This window comes from Schistocerca americana, chromosome 3, assembly GCF_021461395.2.
Source record: "Schistocerca americana isolate TAMUIC-IGC-003095 chromosome 3, iqSchAmer2.1, whole genome shotgun sequence".
NCBI lineage: Eukaryota > Metazoa > Arthropoda > Insecta > Orthoptera > Acrididae > Schistocerca > Schistocerca americana.
Window position 1 is genome coordinate 689,160,560 of NC_060121.1, and position 16,259 is coordinate 689,176,818.

Genomic DNA, 16,259 nt, shown 5'->3' on the forward strand with positions numbered 1-16,259 from the left:
AGGAACTGCAGTGCGGTCTTCCTTTGTGAAACAGCTTTGGAAAAAGGTGTTTAGTATTTCAGCTCCCGTCGGGTAGACCGCTCGTCTGGTGCAAGTCTTTCGATTTGACGCCACTTCGGCGACTTGCGAGTCGATGGGGACGAAATGATGATGATTAGAACAACACAACGCCCAGTCCCTGAGCGGAGAAAATCTCCTACCCAGCCGGGAATCGAACCCGGGCCCTTAGGATTGACAGTCTGTCGCGCTGACCATTCAGCTACCGGGGGCGGACAGTATTTCAGCTTTACCCCTGTCATCCGCTATTTCAATGCCATCATCATCCCGGAGTGTCTAGATATGCTGTTTCGAGCCACTTACTGATTTAACGTAAGACTAGAACTTCCTAGGATTTTCTGTCAAGTCGGTACATAGAATTTTACTTTCGAATTCGCTGAACGCTTCACGCATAGCCCTCCTTACGCTAACTTTGACATCGTTTAGCTTCTGTTTGTCTGAGAGGTTTCGGCTGCGTTTAAACTTGCAGTGAAGCTCTCTTTGGTTTCGCATTAGTTTCCTAACTTTGTCGTGGTTGATCATGCTGGTAGTCGCTTCCGAACATTGCGGTCTTTCTAACTCCCGTTTGAAGTCAGGTCGGACGTCGTGGTGGCCGCTTTTAAATCTTACGGCAACGTCGTCAGTCACGTGGCAGAAACGTGGAAGACATCGAAACTTACTGTGTCCTCAGTGGTGTCCGCCAGATAAAAATTGAACAACGGAAACACGTGCCTTCCTACTTTGTCATTGCAGGCTGCAGGGCTGTCGTCATGTACGATGGCCAGGCGCGCAACTGTTCAGGTGTGGCCAGGAAGGCCACGTCTGTTCTAAATGTCTCCGACGTAGACTGGGTCAGACGCCGATCGGGGACGTCGCTCTTCCTGCGGCGCCCGCTGTGTTACCTCCGTCTTATACGTCTGCGGCGGTGCTGCCTGCTACGCCCCCCTCTCGACGACGCGATGGACGTTTCACCTGTCTCTCCTACAACCCTGAACGACGACCGTCAGTAGATACGTCTGTCCCGGCCCCATGATTGTTGATCATGGAGCTACCTCCGCCTTTCTGCCATCTGACCACATGTCGGACAATAGCTGCCCCCCATTCGACACGGAACAGCATGTTACCAGGGAACGGTCGTCGAGGAAACGGAAGAGACTATGTTGTACCCCTTGTGATGACTACGCTCATCGGAAGTCTGCATAGGATGAGGACCCTGCTACTGATGGTGCGCTGTCCTCTGAAGCCCTCACATCTGACAACGCGACGTCCTTCTCCTCCTCCATCATCCAGCGTCTCATGGCTTTGCCTCCCTTTCTGCGTCTGACGCTAGCTGTGGGCGCACCTCTGATAATGTTCCACTGATCCGGCCCAGTGACATGTCTGTCTCCTGGGCAGCCGACGTCGATGCTGAGGATGGGGATGGACATTCTGGGGGTTTACAGAACAATGGATGCCCCCTCCCCCCCCCCCCCCATTGCTGGGGTCATCTCCTTCCCCATCAAAGTGATGTGCCTTTCCATAGGGGCCTAACAGCGAGTTCCCTGGGCTTCCCCTGTGTTTGAATCACCTGTCCTCGTGACGATGTCGGCTTTCCAGACTTTTCCCATAGCCATGGTCAATGTCAGTCTCAGTCACGTACGCCACTGGATTTACTCCATGATATGCTGACGTCGCGGACGTTGACGTAGCTCTCCTTCAGGAGATGTATGTTCCAACTTCCCGCGCTCCCCATGGTTTTACAGGACATGTCTCTGATGCTTCCCCTACTGGCAGTGGGGTGACGATCCCTTTACGTGGCCCTATCCTCGCTGATGCAGTTGCCTATCTCCTCGATGCCAGAGGTGTGGCTGTCATATTTACTTGCGTCAGAATCGTAAATTTTTATGCACCATCTGGTTCGGGTCGCCACCATGAACGTTCCTCCTGCTACTCAGAGACAGTCACTCATCTCTTCCTGGATCGGCAGGATGCATTGCTTATGGGAGGCAGATTTCAACTGCATCCAGGCACCCAAAGACCACCTACCACGTCACTCTCTGTGCGCGGCGCTAGCGACAATTCTCCAGCACCTCAGCCTAGAGGATTCAAGCTTCAAGGCAATCGTCCGGGGTTTACGCATTTCACTAGCCATTCTTCCAGCCGACTCGATTGCGTTTACATATCTTAAGATATTGTCAGTGGGGAGCAGGTTGCTAAAGTCTCTGACCATGATGCATAAATCTGCGCCGTGAGTCTCTGCAGCCAGAGGTTGTGACGAGGCCGTGGACCGCGGAATCTGAACGCTATCCACCTTACTTCATCCGACTGCCTGCAGCTCATCGAGACCACGTGGCAGCTCGTCGTCGACGCCGTGACGCCTGCCCGTCTGCCCTGTCATGGTGGGTGCTCTGTGCAAAGCCTGCCTTCCGCAAGGCCTTCATTGGTTGCGGAAGGGAGGTTGCGGCGTCGCGGCGATGGACCCAGGAATTCTGTTTCACCATTCTCCGGGAATGTACTATGATGCCGTATTCGCTAGAGCGCCAGGCGATGGTGAATCGTGGCAACGCACAGCTCACATCCCTCTCTCGCCGCCACCTTGAAGGAGCTGTGGTCAGGGCGCGCACACACGATGGGTTAGTGCAAGAATATCCATTTATGTATCACGACATAGTGGAACGACGCAACCGCCGGAAGAACTTCATTAATACTCTTAAGACTGACAATGGGCAGCGTTTTGACACCCAATATCGGATCTGCCCTCCATACACATTATGTTACGCTGTACTCTGAACAACGGCACAGCCCTACCAATATTACGGCGGCCTCAGGATCTCCTTTGGCTCAGTTCCCGTGGATGCGACGATGGATCTGACTGCTAACGTCACGTAGGACGAAACCCATGACGATATCCATGCGGGTTCTCCGAACAGGTAGCCTCGCCCTGACGGCCTCCCACTGGAATTTTATCGGACATTTCGTCCTCTTCTGGCGCCAGTGTGGACGGTAATTTGTCAGGACCTGATGCCACCGTTCGTGCCGATTGCAAACGGTTTCCTCGAATGTTTTCCCAGTCCCATCCACAAGCCTCGGGATACCTCACGGATATGCGATTACCGCCCCTTGACAATACTCAACACCGATACAAAGATCTTCATCCCGCTGTTGGCTGGGCGGCTTAAAAGGACAGCTCGGTACGTGATTTCCCCCGATCAGACTTCTATGGGACGTGCCAATATCATCCGCAATATCCTCTGCCACTATAGGGACATAATCTTTCTTGCTCATGCTCGTCGTACGCCTTGACTTCTGCAGCTCTTGACGTCAGTCAGGCGTTCGATCGAGTCGATCACGACTTCCTGGAAGGGGTGGTCCGCAGTATAGGCTACTCCGATACTACCGTCGACGTCGTAATGCATCTCGTTCATGGAGCCACGTCTCGTGTGCTCTACAATGCGCATCTTACTCCTCGCATCTCGATCCTTGGATGAGAGCGTGAAGGCTGCTCGCTCTCTCCACTATTGTATGCATTCACCGTGGAACGGTTGCTATGCTGCTTCCGTCAACGCCTCTCTGGTATGTCTCTCGGTGACCATGTTTTCAGCTGCACTGCTTACGCAGACGATCTCGTCGTCGTTCTTCGGAGCAGTGCTGAGGTCAGAGAGTCACTGGAATGGGTTACCACTTACGGCGAAGCTTCTGGTAGTTGCTTAAACGTCCGAAAATCGAGCGCCTTTTCTATAGGTGGGGCTTCCTGTGGACACCGCTGCTCCTTTGCGCGTAGTTGGTACTCTCCGATGCTTAGGACTCGATTTCGCAAGTGATCTGCGGCGGACAATTGCCCTCAACTGCCGACATCTATTTTCTCAACTGCGTGCTGTCGATCTTCTGCAACGCACAAAATACGTAAATGTATATCTGGCGTCACGTATTCCCCACATGGCACAGACATTTCCTACTCCGCCATCCATGGCGCGCCACATGCTAGCGGCATTGGGTTCATTGCCACAGCTTGCTGTTCGATATAAGGTACGAGACCCTTACCGTCCTGCTGTGCATGGGCGGTTTAGGTCTGTATAATGTGCCTGACAGAACTGTAGCCCTTTGCGACACCGTAGTGCTATGTTCCTTACCAGCCTATTGCTGGAGACCCTTGCACCACACTCTCTCTCAGCACCTATCTATCTTTCGGAAGTCCCACCGCCCTTCTTTTACTTCCGTCACTTTTTCCTTGAACTGAGCTGCCAGCGCAGTTGACATCCACGAAGATGACCTCTGGTTTCCTTCAGTAGCACAGGTCATCGAATGTGGTTTAGGGGAAGCTTCCCAACGTCGACTGGCGTGCCGTTTGTCGATCGGCGTACGCTCTTTATGTTGACACTGACGTCCAGTCTGCATGGTACCTTACTGTCTATAGGAAGCAAGTATACCGGCCGTGGCTTCTCAGGGTTTACCTCGCAGTCACCCCGTACTGTGTCGACTGTGTTGTTATGGACACAGGCGAGCACCGCCTGGTGAGCAGATCGGCGAAAGGTGTCTGGTTATTGGTGCGACAGATGCAGTCCCTAGTTACCCGTACTCCTCATCAGATTCCTTCTCAACAGCTCCTGTTTATGGCCGCGGGACACTTCCCGCAAGCGAAGACGAACTCAGAGAAGTGAATTTACGGACACACAGTGCACTACTTGTTTGTGCAGTTGTCGGCAATCCAAAATACAGGCAATTTTACTCTAATTTCCTTTGCAGTGTCTTTCTTAACCCAACCCACAGAAGGGGTGTTTCTGTCATGAAGAGCTGATCGCCGCCTCTTCCACACTTAGAACCGATATATTCACTGGTCATCGGAATGTTCTTCTTAGAAAAACTATACGTTGATAGTCTCAATTGGTCTGAAGTTTTGTTGCGCCCTCCTTCTCGCGTGACGTCGGTTTCCTGATATTCTCGGTGGTATTAATGACAAAAATAAGAAAACAAATAAAAATAAGAAATGAAAGTAAAGGAAAATAAGTAAATAAACGATGTTCAATGTAAAAAAAAGTAAACGAAAACGAAATTGCCGTGCGGGGTAGCCACGCGGTCTGGAGCGACTTCTCACGGTCCGTGCTGCTCCCCAGTCGGAGGTCCGAGTCCTCCCTCGGGCATGGGTGTGTGTGTTGTCCATAGCGTAAGTTAGTTTAAGTTAGATTAAGTACTGTGTAGGCTTAGGGACCGATGACCTCACCAGTCTGGTCCCATAAGACCTTACCGCAAATTTCCAAATTTCCAAAAAGAAATTGGTAAGCGGACTACTTACGAAAAGCAGGAAATCTGGGATCTATTCCCGGTCCGACAAAAATTTTCCACTGTTGTCATTCCATTATACAGCTGGTGGTTGTCCATGTTCGCAACTGCGAAGACATTTAATTTTTACAGGCATATCTTCGGTAACTGTAGAGTGTGGTATTATCGGTTGCACTTTCTTTGTGGCGTGTGAAACGTGGTACATTTACTACAAATATTTGTACATGCTGTTTATAGAATTTCATATGATACTGCCAAATCATACTTTTGCATATTAGTATTGTAAAGGATAGTCAGTGAAAATCTTTGACCTATCGCCATTCTGTAAGGAAAGCCCTGTGTAATTAGAATTAACTGAATCGATGGTTACCTATCCAAAAGCTACTAGCTACAAAGAACAGTGGAGCCCAATGACGAAAAGTTAGTGTTGCCGTGAAATTTAATACTGCAGGTTCCTCAGTATGCTTAATAATGATAAGAGTTACTGTTTAATAAGTTGTGTAACACATAAATAACATTAACAATGAACACAGATAGTTGAATTACTTGCCTGAATTTCTGCTATATGCTTTTGATTGGACAATATATATAAGAGATTGAGGATAGGTATTTCATGCCAGAAAGCTCTTACCTAAATTCTTGTCGCCGCCGCCGAATAACTGCGACATGCTGTACTTCCCTCTGTACGAAAAACGGTAGTAATACACAAAACCTTTGTCTTTGTACTTCCTAACAGCGTTGTCCGTTTTCCATGAAAAGAAACCATCGGTGCACATCTGAAGACAGATAACAAATATACTCATACTCAATGCCGGAGAAAAAAGTTCTCTATTATAAGGTTGTCAAACACATTCAAGACTAGAATATTTCCCATCGCAGACGGGTAATTGTAACTGACATCGTGTATGATCTTTACTGGAGCGCACGATGGAACCATAAAAATAAATAGGACATAACGGTCGACCAGTCTTCTTATGCAATGGAACATAAGGAAATAATTAAACGCTACGTGAAATTGAAGATACAGAATACTTTCAGTGAAATTAATCAGAATTACAAGACGTGCCTTTACATAGCCATTTATCCATATTAATTTATTACATAAATAATCTCGGTACGCTGAAGAAATTGTATTTACCATGCTCATAAGTATTTATAGAAAACTTCTAATCTTTCACGTACTATATGTGCTTAACCAATACTTACGTCAGCAACTCCATTCATAGTCAGTTTACCGGACGAGAAATAGAAGTTGCGTATCTTCTGAGTTATGAGCTTAGCCCGTGCTGACGTCTGATATGCTAGACACAGGGGGAATAATTTGTCACTCTTCTCGTCTAGTTCTTGCAACAACGTTTTATTTGCGACAAAAGCTGAAATCATGAATCAGACAGTATGAACAATTACTTTGAGAAAAGATGCATTAACAACTACAAAGAAAAGGAAAACTGTGCAGTACGTTGAAGTAATACATCAGAAAAATTTTGTTACTTACGTTACGTAATCATACTCGAATTTCTGTTTAATGTGTGGACAAATTTAATTTTAGGTCACAAGACTGTAACACCGATAAAATAGACTGTATGGCAATTTAAGAAGTACAAGTAGCGACAAACTGAGCTATCGTAAGAAACAATGCAGCTACCACATTTTCAAACCATTTCTTCAACGTCTCAACTGTGTGTTGCAAATGATAGACTACCAGCGTATGTAAACCACTCATAAATAAGCAGCACACAGCAGTATCTTACATTGATCACAACAGTGTTAATGATTGCCTGTATTGTAAATAAAGCTGGCCTGTAATTATTTTTCTGGCGAGCACTATCTTACTGGGCTAAACAGATTCTACAAGTATATAGAAATTTTTCTAAAATACTTTTTTAAAAGTCTTTTACTGACCTCCTTATGTTTGAATCTGTAATTATCATGCACGTTCAGTGTCAATGAAGACTGGAGACGATGCAAACTTACACAAAATTTAGTATCCACTAAGAATTTTTGCATGTGCAAATGCACATTTTTGTTCAGGATTGAGGAAAAAATTGAGAATTTGACTACAGATTTTTATCTTCCCTCCGGCACCATGAAACCGCATTGCTAACCTCAGCAGCAAGAGCATTTTAGGCTTCCTGATTATTTAAATATGGACGACAGAGGTATCTCTCTTTCTGTTCAGTGAAATGAGAGTGCCCAAACAATTCATAGATCAGTTTGTAAGCTGTCGTAATCAATTATCTTATGAACAATACTAGAACTCGGTATCCGTAAGTCTTCATTGTTCACGAAGGCCTGGTTGTTACATAATCTAAAATCCACATTAGAAACTTCCCTATTACTGAGCGATGCTGAATGGCTAATCAGTTACGAAAGCTACGGTATAGCTTGCACAAAGTATGTATATAGAACGGAAAGGCATTTCTTCGTGTCACAGTACACGAATCGTATTCCATTGGTATGCAGGATAGTGGTGCGAAATAAACTCTAGGATGTGTCGTTATTTTTGTGGTCTACAGTCCCAAAACTAGTTTGATGCAGCTGTCTTTGCTACTCTAGCCTGTGAAAGCTTCTTCAGCTGACAATATTGCAACTAAAAACCTCCTAAATCGGCTTGTTCTATTCGTCTCCCTCTACGATTTTTACCTTCCACATTTCCCTCCAATACTAAACTTCTGATCCCTTGATGTCTTAGAATGTGTCCTATTATCCGATCCCTTCCTTTAGTCAGTTTCTGCCACAAATTTCTTGTCTCCCCAATTCTGTACAGTACCTCCTCTTTTGTTATGTAATTTACCCATCTAGACTTCAGCATTCTTCTAAAGCACAACGTGTTAAAAACTTCTATTCTCTTTTTGTCTAGAATGTATCATCTATGCTTCACTTCCATACATGGCTTCACTACATCTACATCTACATCTACATCTATACTCCGCGAGCCACCTTACGGTGTGTGGCGGAGGGTACTTATTGTACCACTATCTGATCCCCCCTTCCCTGTTCCATTCACGAATTGTGCGTGGAAAGAACGACTGCTTGTAAGTCTCCGTATTTGCTCTAATTTCTCGGATCTTTTCGTTGTGATCATTACGCGAGATATATGTGGGCGGTAGTAATATGTTGCCCATCTCTTCCCGGAATGTGCTCTCTCGTAATTTCGATAATAAACCTCTCCGTATTGCGTAACGCCTTTCTTGAAGTGTCCGCCACTGGAGCTTGTTCAGCATCTCCGTAACGCTCTCGCGCTGACTAAATGTCCCCATGACGAATCGCGCTGCTTTTCGCTGGATCATGTCTATCTCTTCTATTAATCCAACCTGGTAAGGGTCCCATACTGATGAGCAATACTCAAGAATCGGACGAACAAGCGTTTTGTAAGCTACTTCTTTCGTCGATGAGTCACATTTTCTTAGAATTCTTCCTATGAATCTCAACCTGGCGCCTGCTTTTCCCACTATTTGTTTTATGTGATCATTCCACTTCAGATCGCTCCGGATAGTAACTCCTAAGTATTTTACGGTCGTTACCGCTTCCAATGATTTACCACCTATGGCATAATCGTACTGGAATGGATTTCTGCCCCTATGTATGCGCATTATATTACATTTATCTACGTTTAGGGAAAGCTGCCAGCTGTCGCACCATGCATTAATCCTCTGCAGGTCCTCCTGGAGTACGTACGAGTCTTCTGATGTTGCTACTTTCTTGTAGACAACCGTGTCATCTGCAAATAGCCTCACGGAGCTACCGATGTTGTCAACTAAGTCATTTATGTATATTGTAAACAATAAAGGTCCTATCACGCTTCCCTGCGGTACTCCCGAAATTACCTCTACATCTGCAGATTTTGAACCGTTAAGAATGACATGTTGTGTTCTTTCTTCTAGGAAATCCTGAATCCAATCACAAACCTGGTCCGATATTCCGTAAGCTCGTATTTTTTTCACTAAACGTAAGTGCGGAACCGTATCAAATGCCTTCCTGAAGTCCAGGAATACGGCATCAATCTGCTCGCCAGTGTCTACGGCACTGTGAATTTCTTGGGCAAATAGGGCGAGCTGAGTTTCACATGATCTCTGTTTGCGGAATCCATGTTGGTTATGATGAAGGAGATTTGTATTATCTAAGAACGTCATAATACGAGAACACAAAACATGTTCCATTATTCTACAACAGATTGACGTAAGCGAAATAGGCCTATAATTATTCGCATCTGATTTATGACCCTTCTTGAAAATGGGAACGACCTGCGCTTTCTTCCAGTCGCTAGGTACTTTACGTTCTTCCAGCGATCTACGATAAATTGCTGATAGAAAGGGGGCAAGTTCTTTAGCATAATCACTGTAGAATCTTAAGGGTATCTCGTCTGGTCCGGATGCTTTTCCGCTACTAAGTGATAGCAGTTGTTTTTCAATTCCGATATCGTTTATTTCAATATTTTCCATTTTGGCGTCCGTGCGACGGCTGAAGTCAGGGACCGTGTTACGATTTTCCGCAGTGAAACAGTTTCGAAACACTGAATTCAGTATTTCTGCCTTTCTTCGGTCGTCCTCTGTTTCGGTTCCATCGTGGTCAACGAGTGACTGAATAGGGGATTTAGATCCGCTTACCGATTTTACATATGACCAAAACTTTTTAGGGTTCTTGTTTAGATTGTTTGCCAATGTTTTATGTTCGAATTCGTTGAATGCTTCTCTCATTGCTCTCTTTACGCTCTTTTTCGCTTCGTTCAGCTTTTCCTTATCAGCTATGATTCGACTACTCTTAAACCTATGATGAAGCTTTCTTTGTTTCCGTAGTACCTTTCGTACATGATTGTTATACCACGGTGGATCTTTCCCCTCGCTTTGGACCTTAGTCGGTACGAACTTATCTAAGGCGTACTGGACGATGTTTCTGAATTTTTTCCATTTTTGTTCCACATCCTCTTCCTCAGAAATGAACGTTTGATGGTGGTCACTCAGATATTCTGCGATTTGTGCCCTATCACTCTTGTTAAGCAAATATATTTTCCTTCCTTTCTTGGCATTTCTTATTACACTTGTAGTCATTGATGCAACCACTGACTTATGATCACTGATACCCTCTTCTACATTCACGGAGTCGAAAAGTTCCGGTCTATTTGTTGCTATGAGGTCTAAAACGTTAGCTTCACGAGTTGGTTCTCTAACTATCTGCTCGAAGTAATTCTCGGACAAGGCAGTCAGGATAATGTCACAAGAGTCTCTGTCCCTGGCTCCAGTTCTGATTGTGTGACTATCCCATTCTATACCTGGTAGATTAAAGTCTCCCCCTATTACAATAGTATGATCACGAAACTTCTTCACGACGTTCTGCAGGTTCTCTCTGAGGCGCTCAACTACTACGGTTGCTGATGCAGGTGGTCTATAGAAGCATCCGACTATCATATCTGACCCACCTTTGATACTTAACTTAACCCAGATTATTTCACATTCGCATTCGCTAATAACTTCACTGGATATTATTGAATTCTTTACTGCTATAAATACTCCTCCACCATTGGCGTTTATCCTATCCTTGCGGTATATATTCCATTCTGTGTCTAGGATTTCGTTACTGTTCACTTCCGGTTTTAACCAACTTTCCGTTCCTAATACTATATGCGCACTATTTCCTTCAATAAGAGATACTAATTCAGGAACCTTGCCCTGGATACTCCTGCAGTTTACCAATATTACGTTAACTTTTCCTGTTTTTGCTCTCTGAGGACGGACATTCTTTATCAACGATGATAATGTCCTCTCTGGTAAGCCGTCAGGTATTTTATCGTTTCGCCCAAGGGGGGGGTCCCTCTAACCTAAAAAACCCCCGTGTGCACGCCACACGTACTCTGCTACCCTAGTAGCTGCTTCCGGTGTGTAGTGCAAGCCTGACCTGTCTAGGGGGGCCCTACAGTTCTCCACCCAATAACGGAGGTCGATGAATTTGCAACCATTATAGTCGCAGAGTCGTCTGAGCCTCTGATTTAGACCCTCCACACGGCTCCAAACCAGAGGACCGCGATCGACTCTGGGCACTATGCTGCAGATATTAAGCTCAGCTTGCACTCCGCGTGCGATGCTGGTTGTCTTCACCAAATCAGCCAGCCGCCGGAAGGAACCAAGGATGGCCTCAGAACCCAAGCGGCAGGCGTCATTCGTTCCGACATGTGCTACTATCTGCAGCCGGTCACACCCAGTGCGTTCAATAGCTGCCGGAAGGGCCTCCTCCACATTACGGACGAGACCCCCCGGCAAGCACACCGAGTGCACACTGGCATTCTTCCCCGACCTACCCGCTATTTTCCTGAGGGGCTCCATAACCCGCCTAACGTTGGAGCTCCCTATAACTAATAGGCCCGCCCTCTGTGACTGTCGGGACCTTGCCGGAGAATCGGCCACTGGCCCAACAGGCGAGGCACCCTGTGGTGGCTCGGAAACGATGTCATCACCACTAGGAAGCACCCCGTACCTGTTGGAAAGGGGTAAGGCAGCTGCCACGCGGCCAGATCCCACCTTCGCCTTTCGGCCAGGCACGCGCGAGCCCACCACTGTCCGCCATTCACCCTGGAGTGATGGCTGACCGGTAAGATGCTCACTGCCGGAAGACGCAGCGACATCAGGGGTTCCATGTGATTCCAAGGCCACCGAAGTAGGCATAGGTCTCACCACAGTTGCCCCAACGCCACTACGAGCCGACGCCTGCGCCTCGAGCTCGATGAGCTTTCAGAAAAGACTTCTTAACACGTAAGTCTATATTCCATTTACCAAATCTATTTTTTACAGAAATACTTTTCTTTCCATTGCCGGTCTACAATTCATATCCTCTCTACTTCGCCCATGGTCAGTTATTTTAGTATCCAAATACCAAAACTCGTCTACTGCTTTAAGTGTCTCGTTTACTAATCTAATTCCTTCAGCATCACCTTATTTACTTCCACTACATTCCATTATCCCTGTTTTGCTTTTGTCGATGTTCATCTTGTATCCTTTCAAGACACTGTCCATCCCGTTTAACTGCTCTTCTAAGTTCTTTTTGATATCTCTGGCAGATTAATAACGTCATCAGCAAACCTCAAAGCTTTTATTAATCGTTCCTGAACTTAAGTTCCTACTCCAAATTCTTCTTTGGTGTTTCTTATTGCTTGCTCAATGTACAGATTGAATAATATTGGGGACAAGCGATTAGCTTGTTTCACTCCCCTCCCAACCAATGCTTCCCTTTCATGCTCCTAGACTCTTACAACTGCGTTCTGGTTTCTGTACAAGTTTAAATAGCTTTTTACTTCCTTTACTTTACCCCTGCTACTCTCAGAATATCAAAGACAGCATTCCCATTGACAATGTCAAAAGCTTTATGTAAGCCAACAAATGATATAAACGCAGGTTTGCCTTTCCTTAACCTATCTTCTGAAATAACTCGTAGGGTCAGTACTGCCTCGCGTGTGCCCATTTTTCTCCAGAACACAAAATGATGTTCCCAGAGATCGACTTGTACCAGGTTTTCCATTCTACTGTAAAGAATTCGTGTAAGTATTTTGCAACCGTGACTTCTTAGACAGAGAGTTCGGTAATATTCCACGCTGTCACTCCCTGCTTTCTTTACTGTTGGAATTACTGCATTTTCTTGAAGTCTGAAGATATTTCACCTATATTGCGCACCAGATGGAAAGGTTTTGTCATGGCTTGCTCTCCCAAGGCTATCAGTAGGTCTGAAGCAATGTCGTCTACTCCCAGGGCCTTACTTCGACTTAAGTCTTTTAGTGATGTCAGATTCTCCTCCCAGTATCATATCTCCCATCTCCTCTTCATCTATATCCTCTTCCATTTCTGTAATATTGCCTGCGAATTCGTCTCCCTTGCATCGACCACGTATGTACTCCTCCCTCCCATCAGCTTACCCTTCTTTGCTTAAGACTGGTTTTCCATCTGAGCTCTTGATATTTACGTAGCTGCTCCTCTTTCCTCCAAAGGTCTCTTTAATTTTCCTGTAGGCAGTGTCTGCCTTTCTCCTTGTGATATATGCTTCTATATCCTTACATTTGTCCTCTAGTCATTCCTGCTTAACCATGTTGCCGTTCCTGTCACTCTCAGTTGATAGAAGTTTGTATACCCTTCCGCCAGCTTCTTTTGTTGCATTTTTATATGATCTCCTTTCAGCAATTAAATTCAATATATCTTGTGTTATCCAAGGATTTCTGCTAGGTATTGTCGTTTTACCTATTTGATATTCTGCTGCCTTCAATGTTTCACCTCTTAAAGCTACCCATTCGTCTTCTATTGTATTTCTTTCTTATGTCTTTCCTCTGTTCCAGTCAGTCGTTACTCTCTCTGAAACTAGCGCTACCTCTGGTTCTTTCAACTTATCCATTTCCCATCTCCTTAGTTTTCTACCTTCTTGCAATTTCTTCAGCTTTAAATTACAGTTCATAACCAATAAATTGTGGTCAGAGTTCATGTCTGCCATTGGAAATGTCTTACAATTTAAAATTTGGTTCCGAAATCTCTGTCTTACCATTATGTAATTAGTCTGAAATTTTCCGATGTCTCCAGGCCTCCTCCAGGTATAAAACTTCCTTCATTCTTTCCACGTGTTAGCTATGATTAAATTATGCTCTGTGCAAAATTCTACTAGGCAGCTTCCTCTTTGATTTCTTTCCGAGTCCATATTCACCTACTATTTGTCCTTCTGTTCCTTTTTCTTTACTTTCGAATTCCAGTCCCCCATCACAATTAAATTTTCGTCTCCCTTACCTATCTATATAATTTCTTTTATCGCATCATACATTTCTTCAATCTCTTCATCTTCTACAGAGCTTGTGAGCATATAAACTTGTACTACTGTGGTGGGTGTGGACTTCGTGCATATCTTGGCTGCGATAATGCATTCCTATTCTGTTCATAGCTTACTCACATTCCCATTTTCTTATTCGTTATTGAACCTACTCCTGCGTTACCCTATTTGATTTTGTATTTACAACCCTTATCAAACCTGACCTGACGTCACGTTAATGCTACCACCGAACTTCACTAATTCTCGCTATATCCCAGTTCAGCCTATTTATTTCCCTTTTTAAATTTTCTAACCTACTTGTACGATTGAGTGTGCTAACATTCCACGCTCCGTTACATGTAACTACAGATTTGTTTATCCTGATGATGGCATGCTCCAAAATGTGGACCATTTTACCTGCAGAATATCTTATCAAAGAGGATGCCATCAACATTTAACCATACGGTAGAGCTGCATACCCTCGTGAAAAAATATGGTTGTAGATTCCTCTTGCTTTCAGCTGTTCGCATTACCAACAAAGCAAGGTCGTTTTGGCTGATGTTGCAATGCCGTCTCAGTCAGTCACTCAGACTGCTGCCACTGCAACTTCTGAAAAGGTTGCTGCCCCTGTTCATGAACCACATGTTTGTCTGGCATATCAACAGGTACACCTCAGAAGATGTTGCACTACGGTGCGGCTATCTAGACCGCTGAGACAACCAAGCCATCCCACCAATGGTAAGGCCCATTGTTCATGGGGGCGGGGGTCAAAGATGTAAATATTAATTTATTTACGTATGCACAATATTGAGTATAATATGACTTTTATCGTTGACCAAAACGAGGAAATAAGCTACGAAACATTCGTATTTCGTTAGTTAATGCTTATTTTTTAGTTAGCTGAAGAAACAGATCCTTGTACACTTTATAGTTATTGCAATATAGCTGGGGATAATTAAGTAAAAGAACCAAATATCCATGGGTATACTGCCGGTCTACAGTGTCCAACGGGCACAATATTTCCATGATCATACATGTCGCCATCAGCAGGTGAACTGACGGACTGAGCTCAGAGGGAACTAGGTTCAGTCGCGGCGGCGGCCGATTTAAATACCCTCCGCCCGCGGCGCTCTCCCTCCGCTGTCCGCGCCCCGCGCCACGGTCGCGCGGTGGAACAAATTGCAACGGCGTCTGAGATGACGTCAGAGTGATGGTTCTGTCCGCCGTGGTCGTCACAACTATACGTTTGCTCGATTTACTCTTGATTAACCCAATCGCTGGTTCCCAATCCTTGCTAAGATTATAGTCACAGTCACGGTTTATGAGGTCGTCATTGGTGCGAATTTCGATGGCCTCTCTAACAACACTGTCCCAGTATCTCGACGTCTGTACCAGATTCCTCGTGCGTTCATACTCCATAACGTGATTTTCCGACAAACAATGTTCAGCGACCGCCGACTTGCTCGGATACATCAGTCGAGTGTGCCTCTGGTGTGCACGGCATCGATCCTTGACGGTACGCATCGTCTGACCAATATACGACTTGCCACATTGACACGGAATCTGGTACACGCCAGCCTTCCTCAAACCGAGGTCATCTTTGGCGCTCCCCACCAGTGCACGAGTTTTATTCGGAGGACAAAACACGGTTCCGACCTGGTGTTTCTTCAAAATGCGGGCGATTTTCCCCGAGAGTGCGCCTGTATATGAAATAAACGCAGTGCCTACCTCCTCCCTCGTGATTTCATCCATCTCCACAGGTTATGCTGTAGTGTTTGGGCGGAGAGCACGTTGAGTCTGCCACTCTGAGTACCCATTCTTTCGAAATACAGTTCTCAGATGTTCCAATTCCTGGGGTAGACTCTCTGCGTCAGGGATAGTACGCGCCCTATGTACTAGAGAATTAAGTACTCCATTCCTCTGTGAAGGGTGGTGGCAGCTGTCTGCGTGCAAATACAGATCAGTGTGCGTTGTCTTCTGATACACCCCATGACCTAGGGTGCCGTCAGCCCTTCTCTTGACCAAGACGTCAAGGAAAGGTAATTTACCCTCCGTTTCAGTCTCCACAGTGAATTTGATGTTGGGGTGTATGGAGTTTAGATGTGTAAGGAAGTCAAGGAGTTTATCCATACCATGTGGCCAGGTGACGAACTTGTCGTCAACTATTTGTGATGGTATTTTGTCTTTTTAGTCCATTT

The 16,259-nt window shown here is 45.5% G+C and overlaps 1 protein-coding gene across 1 annotated transcript in view; it reads right to left on the reverse strand.

Moving 5' to 3' along the window:
* Window positions 1-16,259, reverse strand: part of LOC124605569 (venom carboxylesterase-6-like) — a 110,415-nt gene that overhangs the window by 19,741 nt on the left and 74,415 nt on the right. Inside the window, exons 7-8 of the mRNA XM_047137344.1 lie at window positions 6,499-6,665; window positions 5,924-6,068 (exon numbers count right to left, since the gene is read on the reverse strand). Of these exons, the coding sequence (XP_046993300.1) occupies window positions 5,924-6,068; window positions 6,499-6,665 (312 nt within the window). The remainder of the gene's footprint in view (window positions 1-5,923; window positions 6,069-6,498; window positions 6,666-16,259) is intronic.